The sequence below is a fragment of the Dendropsophus ebraccatus genome, chromosome 15, assembly GCF_027789765.1.
Source record: "Dendropsophus ebraccatus isolate aDenEbr1 chromosome 15, aDenEbr1.pat, whole genome shotgun sequence".
Lineage (NCBI taxonomy): Eukaryota > Metazoa > Chordata > Amphibia > Anura > Hylidae > Dendropsophus > Dendropsophus ebraccatus.
The window spans coordinates 48,202,194-48,222,931 of NC_091468.1; the positions used below are offsets into that span (position 1 = coordinate 48,202,194).

The 20,738-nt window shown below is 45.7% G+C and overlaps 1 protein-coding gene across 2 annotated transcripts in view; it reads right to left on the reverse strand.

Annotated features, from left to right (window-relative positions):
- TMX4 (thioredoxin related transmembrane protein 4) overlaps positions 1 to 19,939 on the reverse strand; it is a 55,600-nt gene extending 35,661 nt beyond the window's left edge. The window contains exons 1-2 of one of the 2 annotated variants that reach the window (XM_069954971.1): positions 19,831 to 19,939; positions 1,496 to 1,611 (exon numbers count right to left, since the gene is read on the reverse strand). In XM_069954971.1, coding sequence (XP_069811072.1) covers positions 1,496 to 1,611; positions 19,831 to 19,931 — 217 coding nt within the window. In that variant the 5' untranslated portion in view covers positions 19,932 to 19,939. Of the gene's footprint in view, positions 1 to 1,495; positions 1,612 to 19,160; positions 19,389 to 19,830 lie in introns of those variants that run through there. The other variant, XM_069954970.1, reaches the window with a different exon arrangement.
- Between the last annotated feature and the right edge of the window lie 799 nt (positions 19,940 to 20,738).

Here is a 20,738-nt window from a genome sequence, read left to right on the forward strand (position 1 = left end):
GCACAGATGGGGGGGGAGCACAAAAACAGTGGGAGGGCACAGGGGAGAAGGAGAGGATGACAGGGGGGAGAAGAGGAGGAAGACAGAAGGGAGAAGAAGGGGAAGACAGGGGAGGAAGGGGGGGGCAGAAGCTGATGGGAAGAGGGGGGGGGGGGGGGGAGATGGCAAAAGTGGCGTATGGCACAGGGGGGGGATCTCACAGGGGGGCGGATCTCACAGGGGAGCGATGGCACAGGGGGGCGATGGCACAGGGGAGGAGGTGGGGGCGGATGACACAGGGGAGGAGGTGGGGGCGGATGACACAAGGGAGTGGGCGGGGGCGGATCACAAGCAGGGAGACTGCTAGCAGCAGAGAGTGTGCTGCTAACATGATCTCCCTGCTAAGGACAACGGGGCAGGAGCGGGCAACTCACAAACACCCTCTCTGCTCGCCGATCCTGACGAAAAGGAGGGCAAGCAGGGAGGGATCAATATGTAGAAACGCCCGCCTCGCCCGTGATTGGCCAGTTACTGGCAAACGGCTAATCCGGGCGATCGGGGGGCGGGGGTCACGTGGCACACGGCCCCCGGCATAACCGTGATTGGTGCTGTCTCTGACAGCACCAATCACGGTTTATTAACGTCATACCGGCCCACAATGCATCGGTATCGCTGTGATTGGCTGCCCTTAATTGGCCAGCCAATCACAGCGATCGTGATGGCGTGGGGGAAGCGATTGCGCGGCTGCAGGTGAGTAAAAGGTCGCTGCTGAAAGGATCAGCAGCGATCTTTACTTTATATGTTATTATTAACCCCCTGCAGCCGCGGAATGCCCTGGACGTAAGGTTACGTCATGGGTCGTCTGGGGACAGACTTCCATGACGTAACCCTACGTCCAGGGTCGTCTAGGGGTTAAAGACCACAGGTAAGTTTTAAATGGGTCAATTCCCAAGGAAATCCTGGATCTGGTAAAGACATAATTTTCCAGTTGCAAGAATTAAAGAAAAAAGCTCATGTGTCTCCATATTGCTGTTCCATACTTGTTATGGTGTTTCCTGCTTTTCTTTTGTGTGTCCACCTAATGTGTTCAATGCTGGTGATCAGACATGCTCAGCAGTGCATTTCCACTGTCCTTATACTCCTGTACACCAGGCAACCAAGTAATTCCCACTGTTATGCAGGTCAGGAAATAGGAACCAGCATACTAGAAGTGGCTTATTACCAGTACTGGAAAAAGTTGTAAAATAAATGAATACCATAAATGACAACCCCATCTTCAGCACTAAAATGGGATAGTTCTAGCATAAATTAAGCACCCATTGCCTGCCCATTGGAGTCATCATTAACCCCCACCCACGGCAGAGTAGCGGGGCCCCTGGCCGGCTGCCACACAATTATCTGCATCGGTGCATAGTAGCCTGCATGCAAAAATATCCTGGCCACACAACACATGGCTTACTGTGATGACAAGTGGGGCCAGTTATCATCATAAAGATGTAATTGTTTATGACTGTACCTGGTTCTTCAGTCACATCCACCTTTGCTACATGTACATCAAGGAGTACACTTCGTTTGGCAAAATTCTCCCACTCAGGCTTCATCTGCTGGCAGGCCGGGCACCACGGAGCAAAGCTGAGTAAAGAAAGATGGATACAGCAAACAATTATTACATTTCTTTTTATAGCCCATTGCTTATATAGTGCCATTTATAGCCCATTGCATATATACGGCCAACATGTTGTACACAGTAAAATCATTCAACCTGCTTTCCCTGCTGTACACACACGACCAGGGTCATCCTATTAACAGATCAGTATGTGGGAGCAAACCAGACCACCTGGGGGAAATCCACAAAGGGCAAATGAAAACGTGCAAAATAAATGGAGGTCACAGGCCAACCAAGAACATGATTATGTTACAGTGTAAGTGCTCACCATTAATACACAACGATGGGCGTCTTACTGATACAAGAGCCTTTTATGTACTCAAAAAATTGTATCAACCTATGTCCATATGTCCAATAAGAGTGAAGAGGAAATTCTATCCATTTTTTTAGCTTAGCTACTCTACGATGCCAATAGAAGTTTGTTAGTGTGAATGGTTATATATATTACACTTATGCTGCGTTTAGACGGAACGATACTTCGCCCAATCGTACAATTAACGTTTTCGAAGTAACACTTTTTTTTTTTTTAATAACGATCAGCGTTTAGACGGAACGATAAATCGTATGGAAAATTTGTTGTGCGATCGTTTTGCGATCGCTTAAGCCTATCTCGCACATAGGTAAAATCGGTGAACGACTGTTTACACGGAACGATCTGCGAATTTTTTGCGAACGACGATAGTTCGATAGTTATCGTGCAAATTCGCAAGATAATCGTTTCGTGTGAACGCAGCAATACTCATTATAATCCTGTCCCTAGATACGTAACAAGTTAACCTATTATTAGGCTTAGTGGCCATAATAAAAACTAAATTCTCCAGTTTCTCAAAAAATAAGCCCTACAGAGAAAATAAGACCTGGATTCAATGTGGAGTAGACCTAGTGAAAGTGTACCTGTCATGAGGTGCAGCTGCCGGATTAGTGGTTAATTCAATGCTGCTGATAGAAGATCGGGTCTTCATGCCAAACGTAATACGCAGGACCCCCCATTCTCATCCAGTGTGTGTGTGTGTGGGGGGGGGGGGGGGGGGGCTCAGACATATTACTGTCTCATGCGCCTTTCAGGACCGTATTAACAGCTGCTGCTGCCCTAGGCACTAAACCTGAAGACACCCCATCTTGGGGAGTGTGGGGGAGCCTGGTTTCGGCCACATTCATTTCTCTACATGTAGAAACATTGAATCGCATTTTTCATGGTTTTTAACAGCTCAAAACATAATTTTCACATTCAATCAATGATAAGAACAGTCTGCATATTGTCTGAAGGAATTCTCTCACCATAGGATAGGATCCAGGCGTCACAGCCATGCCAGACCTGAACAATATTGCTATACAAGACCTGACCATACCTCCCCCCCTACCCCCCTCAAAAAGATACCAGATTTACTGGCAAGTCTGAACAGGAGGTGGGAGACTGAAAAAATAAAAACAAAAAAAGAAAAGTTGTTTCCTTCCCCCTGCTCCCTGGTGCTGCCCCCCTGCAAGGTGCTGCCCTAGGCACCGGACCACGGGTGCCTAGTGGTAAATACGGCCCTGGCGCCTTTGTGGCCATTTCCGTGGGTAGCATGGATATTGCCTCATATCCAGCAGTGACCCCCTAATGACAGGTCAGGTAACCAGAGCATCAGCCAATCAGGGGAGGCAGGAGTGGTAAAAAGATGCAGAGTGGGGGATATTGAATGTGGGGGGACAGAGGGTATGTGCGCCAACTATAGGGGCAAGGGAGATATAAAGTGTGGGGACTACCTGCAAAGGAATGGGGGTGTATACAGTATAGGGGAATGATTTTGAGGGCTATACAGTATGGTGGGGCCTTACTGCAGAGGGGAGATGTATACAGTATGAGGGAAGAACTACAGAGGGAGGTGGGGGGGGGGGGGTGGAGGTATACAGTATGGGGGGGGAATTATATATATATCTCATTCCAATTTTATTAAACTTGATTTAAAGGAAATCGGTCAGCTCCTGGGCCCTACCTAAGGTGCCGACAGTGTGCTGTAGCTGGCAGCCCACAGTGAGCGTGGTGCCTTTTCGGTAATTTTCCATGCAGTGGATTATGTACAATCTTATGTCTCATACTGTACTAAAGAGTCACAGAGCAGTTGTTCATGCCACACTCTGGCATGCATCCTCCTCCCTCTTCATGAATAATCAATGCTGCCCGGCCTCCTGCTCGCTCAGCTGTCAGATTGCAGATCAGTCTTCTGTAGGCAGTTTATGTCTGAAAGAAACACTCAGGTATAATTGAATCTCTTCTCCCTAATCTGCTGGAGCTGTGGTCTAGGGGTAACTCACCCATCTAGAGACCTGCCGGCAGTTCATTCTCTGGCTCGAATCCCCTGATGGAAATTAAATAGATGTCTTTTTATTTCTCATTATTGTATAATTTTTAAGGCTTTGTTCACACCCAGTATTTTTGCTTAGTATTTTGCAACCAAAACCAGAAGTGGATTGAAAACATAGAACGGCTCTGTTCAAACACACTGTTGAAATTGAGTGGATGGCTGTCATTTAATAGCAAATAATTACTGTTATTTTAAAATAACGTCCAATAGTTGCCATTAAAGAGGACCTGTCACCCCCCCGCTAGAGCCCCCTATACTCACCTGATCCCGCCGGGTCCCGCTTCTTGATTCGGTCGGGTGATGAAGATATCAGCGCCCGAAGCCCGGCGCGCGCTCCTGAGAGGAGTCCAACACTCAGAGAATGACTGGTGAGTACGACGCTCTGTCATTCTCTATGAGTGTTGGACTCAGGAGCGTGCGCGCCGGGCTTCGGGCTCTGATACTGTATTTGTGTCACCCGACCGAATCAAGAATCGGGACCCGGCGGGATCAGGTACGTATAAGGTGCTCTAGCGGGGGGTCGGCAGCCTGTTACCCCGGCACGGGGGGTGACAGGTTCCCTTTAAGTGACGGCCAACCACTCAATTTCAACAATTTAAGAACATGGCCTTTCTGTGTTTTCAATTCACTCCTGGTTTTGGTTGCAAAATACTGACCAAAATAATACTGTGTGTGAACATAGCCTTAAAAACTATACAATAATGAGAAGAAAAAAAACTATTTAATTTCCATCAGGGGATTCGAACCAGAGAATGAACTGCTGGCAGGTCTCTAGACAGGTGAGTTACCTCTAGACCACAGATCCAGCACATTTGGGCTGAGAGATTCAATTAGACCTGAGTGTTTCTTTCAGACATAAACTGTGAGCAGTGAGTGAGCAGGAGGCCGGGCAGCATTGATTATTCATGAAGAGGGAGGAGGATGCATGCCAGAGTGTGGCACGAACAGCTGCTGTGACTCTTTAGTACAGTAGGAGACATAAGATTGTAAATAATCCACTGCACGGAAAATTACCAAAAAGGCACCATGCTCACTGGGAGCTGCCAGCTACAGCACACTGTCAGCATCTCAGGTAGGGCCCAGGAGCTGACAGATTCCCTTTAAACAATAAATCCTTTTCTAATAGTACATTATGGCACATTCACATTTAAAAAAATGTCTGCTCAGAAATCCAAGTGTAAAATGTTATCTTACACGCCAATGTCACCAAAATAATTACTAATGTGTCTGCAGATCCACATTATTAATCACATCCTGACAGATCTGTACATTAAACCGGCTATGTGTAGGTTTGAGAGACAAGACTGAACACTTCTGGAACCGGCCTAACAGCTTTACTGCCAGAAACCTATAGGGCTCATTCATCTGAAAAATGAATGCAATCACAATACGGCGATCCATGCCAATGAAAACCACTTGGTTTCTATTTTTTTTGCTATTGGCCAATTAATGCTTATTTTAGTCCTTTAAAATTAGATGAACAAAAGTAACCTAGGGCATACCATCTGTAGGACACTGTGCCAAGCCAAGCCTAAGATAATACTTTACGTAACAATGACAAGCATGCCCACTGTACTCAAAGGGAAGCTGTGGATTCTGCCCTTTGCCATAATAAAAACTGTATTTAATAAAACATGAGAAAAAAACTGTTAATTTCCATCACATTTAAGTGAACTGAATAATATATTTAAAGGGAATCTGTCAGCACCCAGGCCCTACCCAAGGCGCTGACAGTGTGTAGCTGGAAGTCTCCAGTGAGCATGGTACCTTTTGGTAATTTGTCCGTGCAGTGGATTATGCACAATCTGGGGTCTCCTACTCTAATGAAGAGTCAAAGAGGAGTTGTGGCTCAGTGTTTGTGCCGGACTTTGGCACACTGGACCACTCCTTCCTCCTCCCTCTTCTTCATGAATAATCTCTGCTGCTCGACCTTATACTCACTCATGCTGTCAGCCAGTGTCTATGAGTGTTTATTTCAGACTTAAACTGCCTACAGAGGACTAATCTGCAATCACATATAGTTGTGTTGGAACTGTGGTCTAGGGGTAAATCACCTGTCTAGAGACCAATGAGAGTTTTTTCCTGGGTTTGATTCCCTCATGGAAGTGAAATGTTATTTATTTTTTCTCATCATTGTTTAAAAAAACTAATTTGGACCTGACTGGGAATTCTTTGCACTTTTAAAAATGATACAATACTGAGAAAAAAAAAGACAATAATTAAATACCTATATTTCATTTCTATCAGGGGAATCAAACTAAGGCAAAAAAAAAACTATCACTGGTCTTGAGAAAATTGATTTACCCCTAGACCACAGCTCCAACACAACTATATCAGATTGCAGATCAGTCCTCTGTAGGCAGTTTATGTCTGGAATAAACACTCAGAGACACTGGATAACAATGAGAGAGAGCATAAGGTTGAGCAGCAGAGATTATGCATGAAAGGCGAGCAGGAAGGAGTGGTGAGCTGTGCCAGAGTGAGTCACAAACACTGAGCCGCAACTTCTCTTTGACTCTTCATTACAGTAGGAGACGAGAGATTGTGCAAAATGTGCTTCACTGAAAAATGACATGCTCTCTAGGGGATTGTAAACTACAGCACACTGTTGGCACCTCAGGTAGGGCCCGGGTGCTGACAGCCAACAATCAAGCTGAGCAGTGGCCTTTAGATATCCTACAGTATATAAAGATTTGGCTACTGTAAAAGTCTGATTGCCAAGAGCAAAGACTACAAAAATATGGTCACAAGTCACTATGGAGAAAAGTACGCCACTCACTAAGCTGTTCAGAATTGATTCCGGTGTGTCCTGTCCTGTAAGTAGATATAATATGTCTATTAAAAGGGAAGTCAACATAGGTTGCATAAGGAGCTATTATTGCCCATTTTGAAACCTTAGGATTCAGCCAGCACCATAGTTTTATATATGATATAAGACAGAGAAAAGGAATAAAAGCCATTCCATCATAACTCCCATTAGGACATCCGCACAGCTGTTCTGTACTACATTCAGAGCAGCAAATAGAAGAAACAGGAGCATACATGCATTAGGCTATTCAGGACATTTTGCCAGCCAGGGGTCTTCAGTACTTTGCAGAGATGATACAGTCAGATAGAGGAACATTAGCAGCAAATGTGGAGCACTGTTCCCGTGTCACTACAGAGAATGTTACCGTCAAAGTGCTGCACATAGGCGGAGACAGCCTCTATTGCAGTGATTTTCAACCTTTTTTGAGCCGCGGCACACTTTTTATACTTAAAAAATCTCGGGGCACACCACCAACCAAAATGGCACAAAATGACACTAAAACAGTACATATTATACATATAGTTAATAATATAGATTCTAAATGTATTTATACTCACTCAGTGTGAAACCTAGGCCTGCCTGTTTTCTCCCCCCCACCCTGTGCTTCTCTCCACCATACTTCTCCCCCCTGCTTCTCTCCACCAAACTTCTCCCCCCCTTGCTTCTCTCCGCTGTTTCTCTCCCCCATCCCCATGTTTCTCTCCCCCCCCTGCTTCTCTCCCCTGTTTCTCCCCCATCCCCAGGTTTCTCTCCCCCATTGTTTTCTCCTCTTTCACAGGGGCACCATAGTTTGGGGAACTTTCCCCGCGGCACACCCGACCATGTGTCACGGCACACTGGTTGAAAATCACTGCTCTATTGTATAATATCTATAACAAATCACAGTAATCACTGAGCTCAGTGAGATCAGCGAAAAAAAATGGAGTACTCATGAAAAGTCTCCATTGACACATTGCCCACTATAAACTTTGAAAATGCAAAAAAGGGGGTCTGTGGAGCCTCAGTTGCAAGTCTCAAAAGACGGGAATAGCCAGATATCCATCCAGGGAAGGAAAACCTGTTGCCAAGGGGTGCCTCCCAGCAGGGAGATCATCAAACCACCCTAAAAAATGTAGCGCATTAAGTCCCACTCGGTTGCGAGTAGTAGAACACAAAAAGGAAAATAACAGGGTGGCCGCTTTTGGGTTGAAATCTAACTCAGCTGCGAGTATTGCAAAATGACAAGGGAAATACCAAAGCCGGGCATCTATCCACAGACAGCTGTTTCGGGGTATTTGCCCTTCGTCAGTGTGGAGTAGGATTCTGGCTAACGGGGACATTGAAAAATACAAGCTCAAGGAGATCAGTGAAAAAAAAAACAATGGAGTACTCATGAAGAGTCCCCATTGATACATTGTCCCCTATAAAATTTGAATATGCAAAAAATAGGGTTCATGGAGCACTATGTAAAGTTATGGGCGGTAGGTAAGTTACTGATGGGGTGGGGTACACATGGGGTGGTGTTCGGGTGAGCCACAAGGCAACACACACACACGTGTAGGGGAACTTATGTCTTCATCAACTTGATAACTTCTGGAAATCAATAACTTTGTCTTAAGTGCTGAAGATTTTGTCTATGCAAAAAAACCAAATTCTCCTTGTAACAGGTCAGCAATGACTGATGGCATTACCGTTCATATTTCCAACCCCGACTATGGATTGTTGAGTCACATAAATCAAATCTGTTTGCAGAAAACAATCAACAAGCGTTGGAAGTGAGATTTCTTTTGTTGTGACGCTTTAAAGGCCTGTGAGAAGAAAATAATTAAATGTCTCCTAAGGCTGCGACATCTCTGCTATCTGCCCTTTGGATTATGAATGAACATCTCAGAGATAAAACAATTTGTGCTACTTTAGGTGGGGAAGGGGGGGGATGAGAAAACAATGTACTTCAATTTCCACAGCCCGGCTGAATCTTAATCATACTCCAAAGTAGCTCCGAGCGAGACATTTATTACGAGAACAATGCATTACAATCAGCCATGGAAGGTTATTGTTCTCGAAAGTCAGATTCTGCGCTTCTATGGGCTTAACTATTTCTGTGCAAAATGGGTCTGGAATATATTGTTATTCTACTTCTAGAGAAAACAAAGAGGGATTACCAACAGGCCGGCATTACAGCATTAAATCTGCTACATGATAGACAAGAGCCATATTTATTAGCTCAGTGTATCTGCGTCCTGATATCACACTTGGTGCCATGTAACTAACTCAGTTACAATTATACACAAACAGGAAGACATCTGTCAATCTGAAAACACCCCAATGACAGCCATTCAAAGTGGATAATACATAAGGGAGCATGTTTGTGCATCATGCTGCCCGTTTTTTTGTTTCCGTTCACAGTGCCACAGGGTCAACAACAATGTTTTAAGATTTTGGACTTTTTTTTTTGTTTACATTTTTTGTATTTGAGGAGGGGATGATTTCATGGTTAACGTTTATTTTTTTACACCTTTATTGTCTTCCTAGGGTCCTGAACCCCAGGTGCAATGACAACTGATTGGCCACGGCTGTGGAGTCGGTAAGCCGCAGCTCGGGCTCCAACTCCGACTCCTGAATTTTATCAGGACCGTCTCCAACTCAGACTTCTGAATTTTATCAGGACCGACTCAGACTCCCGACTCCTGCTCCTTCATAAATGGGCGGTCATATACCAGGGGAGTTATTTATCACACTGGCTCTGCAGCTTCTCCCTAATGTCCTACATGATCCTGGGGCGACTTCTGAGGGAATAAAGGAATACTGTATATAAAGCAGCTTCTCCTGTGTGTGCAGTGGATGCAGCCAGTCTCCAGCTTCCATGTCCTGAACTACTCACAACTAGACTAGATGGAGCAGGTGGTCTTTTCCTGCTGACAGTCTTCTATGTTTCTAACTAAATATTCACCATACTTAACCCTTTAGCGTTAGCGACCCATGACGTATCTGATACGTCATGGTGCCGCTCGGGGTGTTTTGAGCGGGGTCCCGCCGGGACCCCGCTCTGAACGGCGCTGATCCCGGCTGACATGTCCAGCCGGGCAGTGCCTCTATTAACCGGCGCGGGACCCGTTGCCGCGCCGGCTAATTAAGCCTCTAAGTGCAGCTGTCAAACCTGACAGCTGCATTTAGAGGCACTGCGCCGCACGTCCCTGGTGTCTAGTGGGACGGATCTCCCCCCCGCGATGCGATCGCAGGGGGGAGATCCGTTCTTCTGCCCGTGCCGGGCCTCAGCATCGGAATGACGCTGATCCCGGCTCGGCAATAGATTGCTATGGCCTGCAGCAGGCCATAGTAATCTATAACCGATCTAATCGATCTTTGCTGTGTATATACACAGCATTGATCTCTATGAGAGATCAGTGCTGTCTATATACAAGTCCCCCAGGGGGGCTTCTAGTTACAGTAAAAAAAAAAGTAAAAAAGTGTTTTTATTAATAAAAAATCCCCTCCCCTAATAAAAGTCCAAATCACCCCCCTTTTCCCATTTTATAAATATAAATTAATAAATAAATAAACATATTTAGTATCGCCGCGCGCGTAATCGCCCAAACTATTAATCACATTCCTGATCTCGCACGGTAAACGGCGTCAGCGCAAAAAAATTCCAAAGTGCAAAATTGCGCATTTTGGTCGCATCAAATCCAGAAAAAATTAAATAAAAAACGATCAAAAAGTCGTATATGCGCAATCAAGGTACCGATAGAAAGAACACATCATGGCGCAAAAACTGACACCTGACACAGCCCCATAGACCAAAGGATAAAAGCGCTATAAGCCTGGGAATGGAGCGATTTTAAGGAACGTATATTTGTTAACAATGGTTTGAATTTTTTACAGGCCATCCGATACAATATAAGTTATACATGTTATATATCATAGTAATCATAACGACTTGAGGAACATGCATAACAAGTCAGTTTTACCATAGGACGGACGGCGTAAATGCAAAACTCCCCGAAATCAAAACAAATTCGTTTTTTTTTCAATTTGACAGCGCAAATGATTTTTTTCCGGTTTCGCAGCATATGTTATGGAAAAATAATGCCTGTCATTGCAAAGTACAATTGGTTTCGCAAAAAATAAGCGCTCATATACGTCTCTAGGTGAAAAAATGCAAGCGCTATGGACTTTTAAACTTAAAATGGAATAAGCAAAAGCGCAAAAACGAAAATAGGCTTTGACCTTAAGGGGTTAAAGAAACACTGCTAACAATGCCAGATACCTGTAATATAGAGGTTAGCCATAGTGATATACAGGGGGTCACACATAGTGATATAGAGAGGGGTAACACATAGTGATATAGAGGTCACACAGTGATATAGAAGGTCACTTTGGGGGCATGCAATTATGCGCACACACACACAGCCTGCTGCAGCCCTGTGGATATACACCAATAAAATTTGCTTCTATACTTATGGTCTGCACGGGGACATATCTCCCTTTTTCATTTGGATTCTACTAAGGTGAGAAGTCGGCCATCTGTAGTCAACGAGACCTCTCTCCTTTTTGAGCTCTGGGGCAGCAGTATGTATTGAGACCAGGACAACAAATGTTTCAATCCTTTCCTTTAATCCCCTTCTGCTCCTCTGTAGACACTGAAGAATACAGCCGCCATATATTGCATCTTGTATTTTGGAAGTAGATTTAACAGGGGCCTTCAAATCGTTCATAGTAAACTTGAGTGAAGCCGACTGTACTCCAGCATAAGACGGTGGATCAGTGACCCTTGCTATATTGTCAGATATTTACCAAATTGGCATATTATTACAGGGATCAATACAGATATCCAGATATAAGGGGGCAAGGATGACAGTGTCTGTAGGTAACCGTGTCATTTCCAATAAAGCCTTACTTCCAGCGTACAATACCTAGATGGCGCATACACACCTCTTGTGGATTCCAGGTCCTGACCTTATATTCTCCTTTCATTACAGAATTGTGTTGTAAGATTACATTACTGCTCTAGTGTTAGGATTAAAGGACTAAGTCAATTCTTCTATATTAATCCTCGGGAAGCCCAGGATGAAATCCATTTCACAAAGTTTAGTCTTCCCATCTGATCAAATAATAAGCACAGATTTTTATTACGGTCAGAGAACAAAAAATATCAGAGGTAAACATTTCACTGTGAAAATCGGGTAAATCGATCAATGACCAAGGGTCAGGAACATATGAGTAGCGGAACGGTCAGCAACACATATAGCAAGTATATCAAATGCCCTAACTGACCCAGAGTGGCCCCATGCGTCTCTGCTTCCACCTAGTGTCAGATTTATGACATTACATGTGGTCACTGACTGCATCCAGTTACTTTGTACCCAGAAAAAGCAGTCAGACATATGTCCCTCCTGCATAGGGAGCTAGGTCTGCCAGCAATAGCTGTGACCACCATCAGGAGCTGCTGTGCCTACGACTAATCTAGGAGTTAGGACTCCTGGTACTGCTTCGTGGGGGGGGGGGGGGGGGGGCAGAATACGCCATGACTTTAAGGGAAATGGATTACTGGAGGTGGCTGACGTTTCTTGTTGGATAGTGGTAGAGCCTGCACTGACAACTAAGGAAGTAAAGTGGAGGGGCACAAGTTTTGCAACTAGTCCAAAACTTGGCAAAAATGCATCAATAACATCACGCGTGAACACAGCCTAAGGGTATGTGCATACTACAGAATTTGGGCGGAAATTGCAAGCAAAGTCCGCACGGCGGTCTCCTCTTAAAGTTCCGCCTGTCCCATAGACTCAATGATATTCTAAAGCTCAATCCGCCCTTTGCCCATAGTACTGACACATCAATTTTTTTTTAGCAGACAGCAAATTGAGCTTCAGAATCCATGGGACAGGCGGAACGTCAAGCGGAGACCGCATTGCGGACTCCGCTTGAAATATCTGCCCAAATTCCGTAGTGTGCACATACCCTAAAAGTACCAGCAGTCGGCCGACAAGTGGAAAAACACCCGCTCATCGGCTGATTGGATCTTTTGACCGGCAGTAAAGTGTATTGTTATCGTTGTGTAAATAGGAGATGTGCCGTTGATAACAATGCATGTTAATAGCTGCGCGAATGATGCAGCCCTTCTGCGATTTGGCAGCGATTTAGCGCACCTTGAGAAGGCATGTAAGTGAGCACCAATTTTGCTCATTTGGGACCTTACATGGCCCCATTTTCCTAAGGGGCAGGAAAGCCTTATTTGCTTTGCACGGCCAGGCTTAGTGTATGGTCACGTGTTAAATATCGATCAGTATGGACATTACTCTGTTAGGCGATATGAACAATGTATGCATTATTATTGATATTGTCTGTATACCATACACACACATGGATGTCCTTATACTGCACAATAAAAGGTAACAGTGTTTACAGTCTACCTGCAATTATAAGAAGTTTCCAATAAATTAATAGCGCAGGATCAGGAATTTTTTTTATGCATCAGGAAAAGGCCATTATACTCCATAATACTATGCTTTGGCTGTCAGGACACTATGAGCACCACAGTAATGTTATAACTGGAGTGTCACACATTGGGGACACCTCTCTGATGTAGTATCGCAACCAAGGCATTTCTTTTCTTTTTTAAGTTGATCTAAAAACGCAAAAGCTTCAGCAAGTGAAACCAGAGCAGAAGACGTAAGTGATGTGTGCTCTTCAGGAAACAGCTGCCATAGCCGTAATGAGGAGGAGAGAGCACCGCCACAATCCCTGCGGCACAAACAACACAAAAAGCTGCCATACAATTATCAAGATATTTTCCTAAAAAGGTACATGCAAATAATTCTGGACCCCTGACAAGAGACGGAGCTTAGATGTTTTATCCACCGAATGAGTTGGTTACATTTAAAGGTAGTCGGATAGTAAATTTATGCTTTCTATGCCTCGGGCAGCATGAAATCCTGACAGGTTTCCTTATTACTGATGACCATCTTAAAGATTTCATCTTAAAATGCTGCAGCTTCAAAGGAAGACATAACTTAAAAATCTCTGCAACTTCTCCCGACCTGGCTTGGCTTGACTGACCGATCAAGCTGATATGCTGGGTTACTGCAGTTCAGCTTCCATTCACCTCAGTGGTAGATAACCTGCAGTAAGCCAACATGGCCACTAAACGTGCTTCTGCCCCATCATTCTAGCAATCGGCGGGGGTCTCAGCACCCGGACCCCCACTGACACGTACTTCTGATGTGTCGCTATGTCAGAAGTTTTTACAAATGATAGTTACACTTTAAATAGCCCATCGATCAAAAATGCCCTGGAAAGCCCTCTAAGCGGCAGCTCACATGTAAGCTCCTGTTAAACAGGACCTGTAAGTAACCCAACAAAACAAGACGTTCCTACCAATGAAAAGCTTTGGGTGTCCTGGTTACACAACTTTTTACAGTTCCTTGATATGTCCTCCCATCCTGGAGATATGTGGGTTTATAATATTCAGATAGTAATCAAATGGGTGTGAATCTTAATGATGGGAGTGAAGATCATTGTAAAAGTGGAACTCCTAGTTACCTGGCTGTGCAGGGAACTGCAGCCGTGCGGCACCATTTTGGGTGGGTTGACTTTACAAGTGTGCCCTCCTTGACACACACACACACCAACAACCTGTCAGAATGAGACGGCGATGTATACAAGCACAGTCCCCACTAACTTCAGAGGCCCAAATGTAGTCAGCACGTGACTTTGCTTGCGTCATTCCCAAAATGTATAAGTACTCCGACCCCTTATCGAGACGCTAAGGGGACTATTACACAGAACGATAATCGGCCTTATCCGGCCGATTATCGTTCTGTGTAATAAACTCAACTATCACTGATATAGCTTTGGACCTATAATTGTCGGGCACCGGCCGCGCATCGCTACGTGTAATAGCAGTGCACGGCCAACGGCTGATGATTTGAAAAGTGCATAAATTACCTATCCATGCTGCAGGGCTCCTCCTGCGTTGTGCTTCTCCCCGGGTCCCGCCCGCTGCAGCTTCAGAGCGGCCTGTCTTAGCTAAAAGGCCGCTCAGCCAATCACTGGCCGGGAACGCCGCGGCCAGTGATTGGCTGAGCAGTCCGTTAGCTAAGACAGGCCGCTCTGAAGCTGGAGCGCGCGGGACCCGGGGACAAGCGGACCGCAAGAGGAGCCCTGCAGCCTGGATAGGTAATGTATACAGTTTAAGCAAGGGCTGCAAGGACATCGGTAACAATGTCTATGCAGCCCTTCTTAAACGATTATCGGGCCGTGTAATAGGCCCAGTAAACGAGCGACGATGTAGCAGATCGGTGCTCATTTACAGTTATTATTGGGCCCCCATCAGGCCGTGTAATAGTACCCTAACAGTGAAATCTGTCGGGCACACAATCCAGGACCCTTATCTGTCTGGCACTATTCTGTTGTACACACCAGGAGACGGCAATACTGTGAAGACAGATCCATTAACACACTGCTGAGACCAACTAGTTGATGTCAGTGTGAGCAATATCTGGATCGGATACACTGGCACAGCCATGGTGTACTAATACGTCATCAATGTACCATTTCTTTTTTTATTATGGAAATATATAGTCTGGCAATATTACTGTGTTAAATCAATGGGTGGAACGCCGAACACAGAATACTTACTGCATATTTACTAGATCCCATTAGACTAGTACTCCTGATCTACAAGCATGTGTCACGCTGCGCTCGATGTCAATGTGTATGAGTCAGCCGCTAGAAAAAGATTGTCCAAAACAAGTCCTAAATGAGGTCACAGGAAGACGTCTTCACTCTTGTTGCCAGATAAAGATAAGTTTTTAGGCGCCAAGTAGAAAGCAAAATGTGTCCTGCTCAGGAAACACCCAACCCCCCCCCCCCCTCCCTTCAGGGCTCTGTGGGTTTTCTTGCCCACAAACACTGCTCAGAGTGCCAGGCATCATCTGTCAGTGTGAAGGTGGCACCACAGTGTGATTTATAGTCAGCAGCGCTCCCTTATTTGATTGCTATAGTGGCTGCAATTCATGCAGCAGCTATTATGAAGTCTCCATCAGTTGTATGGTTAAACTGCGACTGTGCGAGAATATATATATATACAGTGGTACCTTCGTTTAAGAGTAACTTGGATTAAGAGCATTTTGCAAGAAGAGCTCACAGTTTTTCAAAAGTGTAACTTAGTTTAAGAGCATTGCTTTGGTTTAAGAGCTCCCTGTACTGGGTGGGAGGGGGAGCGGGGGAGGGGCATGGTCTGCATAGCGGTACTCTGTACTCTGATCCAGGAAGTCTCCCTCACCTTCAAAATCATGGCAGATCCACTTCAGGCTGGGGCTACATCAGGGGACAGGACTGTGGAGGTAATCTCCCCATAGCTATAACCCCTCTCTCCCCTGACAGAGAGTGCTGCTATACTGTGCCCACATCTGCCCTGCTCTTTCCTTCATGCTCCCTGCAGTCTGTCAGCCCTTGTGTTTCCCATCCTGTATATTCCTGCTATAATGTGCCTGCACTCACACTCAGCTAAACAAACTGCTGCTATTATGTGGCTGCACTAACACTCAGCTATACACACTGCTGCTATAATGTGCCGGCACTCACACTCAGCTAAACAAAATGCTGCTATTATGTGGCTGCACTAACACTCAGCTATACACACTGCTGCTATAATGTGCCGCCACTTACACTCACCTATACACACTGCAGGTATAACGTGGCTGCGCTTACACTCAGCAATTCACAAGCTCGGCCCCGGAACGAATTATGCTCATAATCCAAGGCACCACTATATATAATATATATATATATATATATATATATACATACATACATACACACACACACACACATATATATAGCTGGACATTTCACATATCACTATCTAGAACTCTACCCTAGATGGATGCACATCCAGCTTATCCCTTTTGTCTGTCCTGCTAGTGTTGTAGTTATTTACCACAACAGGCTATGTGCACATTACAAAATCCCGACGGAACACCTGTCGCGGATTCTACAGGTCGCACCCGCTCGCATCTGCACTGCTCTCATAGACTCCATTGTATGGTTTGCCAGATTCCGCCGTCCACCCAAAAAATGAAGCCGATCATTCTTCGGAAGGGCGTCGGAATCTGGCAAACCATAGAAAGAAGCCTATGGGAGCAGAGGAGATGCACGCGGCTGCGAGCTGCGGAATCCGAGACAGGTGTTCCCTGCATTCCGTAGTGTGCACACACCCTTGCACTATGGCCTGATCCTTACAGACTGACACAGCATAGTGCACCAAATCGTCTAAGGGCCCTATTCCACCGGACGATTATCGTTTGCATAATCGTTAACGGTTAACGATCTCAAACGATCGCTATTGCGAAAGACCTTAAAACGTTCACTCATTTCCATGGAACGATAATCGTTACTTATGATCGTAATTGCAATCGTTTTTCTTCGCTATTTCGTTCATATCTATTGCAAACAACCGAACGATGTCTTATTCAATGCGAACGTTTTGCGAACGAGCGAAGATAAAAATAGGTGCAGGTCTTGTAAAGCGATCAACGATTTCTCGTTCGCCTCTCCGTCCCTCCTCCCTGCCGACCTCATCATTAGGAATGCCCAGGCAGGTATTCTCCTATTCTTCAGCTGTGTGAACACTACACATGTGTTGGAACGTTAAGGCACCTGTGCAGTGTTCACTGCAGAGGAATAGGAAAAATACTGCCCATTATCGCTTTGTAGTTAGAAAATAAAATCCAAAAAGTTTAAGGAACATGTCAACAGAATGACAAGTTGAATTTTCAGCAGTTTTTCCACAAAGAATGTCGAGAAAAAGGAGGAGCCTGATTAGGCATTTTTCTCCAGTAAGATACATTACACAGGTTATGATATTCTCTTGTACTATTGACTTTTTGTTACTGCTGGTAATAAGACCCTACAGTCAAACATCCACAGTAATCATTCTCTTAGCAGAAGGACAGTCACGGTCCCGGTGACTGCCAGGGCTGCTAGACACTTTTTTAGACAATACTATTCGGACAGGTCACAGTCTGTAGCAGCCGATTATCTGGGAGGCCAGGGCTCTTTATCAGACTGAAAGTCTGTCATAGTGAGTATAGAGGGAGTATACAGGGCGCAGCCTATGGGGAGATAAGAGAGTCTGGTGGGGGGTCAGCAGCCGGGCATCACACTACAAACGCCATGAAATATAAACCGCAGATGGTAATCTGTCAATACGATTATTATTCACTAGCTAAGAAATCAGATGTTTATACTAGAGGGCACAGGAACATATTTGGTAAGCAGGAAGAATTGTTTCTATAGAGCAGAGGTAGGAAATCTTGGCCCTCCAGCTGTTGCAAAACTACAACTCCCATCATGCCTGGACAGCCAAAGCTAAGGTTCCCTACCCCTGCTCTGGATGAACCTTCTCCCGAGCACTGCACAGCCCTTGGTTTAGAATACTAGATCGTTTGTGGTTCGACCACTTGGATCCCCACCGATTCCTAATCTTCCAACCACAGGACTGCAGCCTGGAGATGTGAATGGAGCAGTGGGGTCCAGCCACTCATTGCAAAGTCTATTGCTGCGTTTACATGGAACGATTATCGGGCGAATTCGCACGATAATGATCGAATTCGAAAGATAATCGTACGTGTAAATGCAGCGAACGATCAAACGACGAGCGATAAATCGTTCATTTTGATCTTTCAACATGTTCTCAAATCGTCGTTGATCATTCACAAAAAATTTGCAGATCGTTCCGTGTAAACAGTCGTTCACCGATATAACCAATGTGTGAGATAGGCTTAAGCGATCGCAAAACGAATTTCTGTAAGATATATCGTACCGTCTAAACGCTGATCGTTATGAAAAAAAAATTGTTAGTGGGGGGCAACAACGTCATCACTGAAGAATATATCCCATCTGATCCAACAATTGACACATACACTGGTGTGCAGCCCCAATAGGACACCTGACCGCCATCGCCAGGTCCAGCGCCCATCAATGTCGGGGGTTCCATAGACAGTATCAGCACTGTCAGGATACCTGGCAGTCAGACCCCCCTAATCACACAGTTATCACACATCCGCTGTATACAGGGGTCATGTGATCCAAGTGGACTTATTTCTAAGAACCCCCTTAAAGGGGCGGGGCCATGCCCTGATGTACACAATCCTCGCCTCTGATTGGCAGGTGTCATTTCCATATGAGCCATTACTCTTCTCCTCATAAAGGGCAAATGTTATATTATAGCTCCTAAGAGCATGGATTCAGTCACGGTGTACACACTGAGGCGTTACCGCGGTGAATAGTGACGTGTAAACGGCGCACGTATATGACCCCTCACACAATGGCGCCATGGTCACACACAGCTGCGGTGACAGCCGGCTCCTGTCACTGTACTCACAATGTCACCATCCACTGCCCCTCTAGCACCGCCGTCCAGTTGCTAGAGGTGACCGTCCTGACTGCGCTCTCCTCCTCCTCGGCTCCGCACAGCACCGAGCACAGCGCCGTCACCACAGCCAGCAGCAGCCGCCGCCTCCCGGAGCCCGCCATCATGTGTGCGCGTCAGGCGATGAGGAAGTGAGCGCGGCTTAACCCGTGCACTGCCGCCGGCGGCCAGCTCTCCTCCTCCTTCTTCCCTCACAGGGTGTCGCTGTACTAGGGCAATGGGGGCGCTGCTGCTCCTCCTCACAGTACGGGGTATATAGGTCCATACAGTACACGTCGTCTGTCATAGTCTGAGCACAGGACAGTATACACACTCCACCGCGTGAGGTGGCGGCTTCTGTGTGTCTGTATATGAGCACAGGCTTATCTGAGGAGATATTGCATGCACAGGGTTATATGATGGGGGTTGTAGTTGTGAGACAGCTGGAGAGCCACAGGTTGGGGGACAGTGGCCGCATTAACCCTTTAAAGGACAACTCCCACAAAAATTTTTTTTTGCTCATTTAACACACATTACAAAGTTATATAACTTTGTAATGTAGTTAAATACCCGGCCTGGCCCCCTTCCCCCACTTTCGGACCCCCGACCCCCCACCCCGGAAGTTAAGGAATGTATACATTACCTATTACGATCGTCACGGTCCTCTTCTCCGGGGCGGCATCTGGTGACGACGACGTCAGAGCCGGGGGCGGTCCGGGTCTTCTTCCTCCTCGGCGTCTTCATGCAAAGTGAATGGGGATGAAAAGGCTGCTGGTGCACAGGCGCACCAGCAGCCTTTTCATTGGCTGGAGCGCATCACATGGCTTCCAGCTTGCTCAGCCCTGATTGGCTGAGCTTGCTGGAAGCCATGTGATGCGCTCCAGCCAATGAAAAGGCTGCCGGTGCGCAAGCGCACTGGCAGCCTTTTCCATCCCCTGGACCCGGAAGTTGGAGACATCGCTGGATGACGGACGGCGGCGACGGAGAGGCGGACGGCGGGCGAATCGAGTGGCGATCGTCACCGGAGAGATGGTGAGTATGGTGTCTGTGTGTGTCTGTGTTTTTTTTTTTTTTGGGGTCCCGTGGGAGTTGTCCTTTAAGGACGGGGCCCATTTTTGTTTTTTCCTCCTTGTACATAAAAGGCCATAGCACTTCCACTTTTCCACCTAGAAACCCGCATGAGCCCTTATTTTTTGCGTCACTTATTGTACTTTGCAATGACAGGCTGAATTTTTGCATAAAGTACACTGCGAAACCAGAAAAAAATTCAAAGTGTGGTGAAATTGAACAAAAAAAAAAAAAACGCATTTCTTTTATTTGGGGGGGTATGTGTTTTTACGCCATTCGCCCTGGGGTAAAACTGACTTGTTATATATGTTCCTCAAGTCGTTACGATTACAACGATATATAACATGTATAACTGTTCTTTTATCTGATGGCCGGTAAAAAATTCAAACCATTGTTAACAAATATACGTTCCTTAAAATCGCTCCATTCCCAGGCTTATAACGCTTTTATCCTTTGGTCTATGGGGCTGTGTCAGGTGTCATT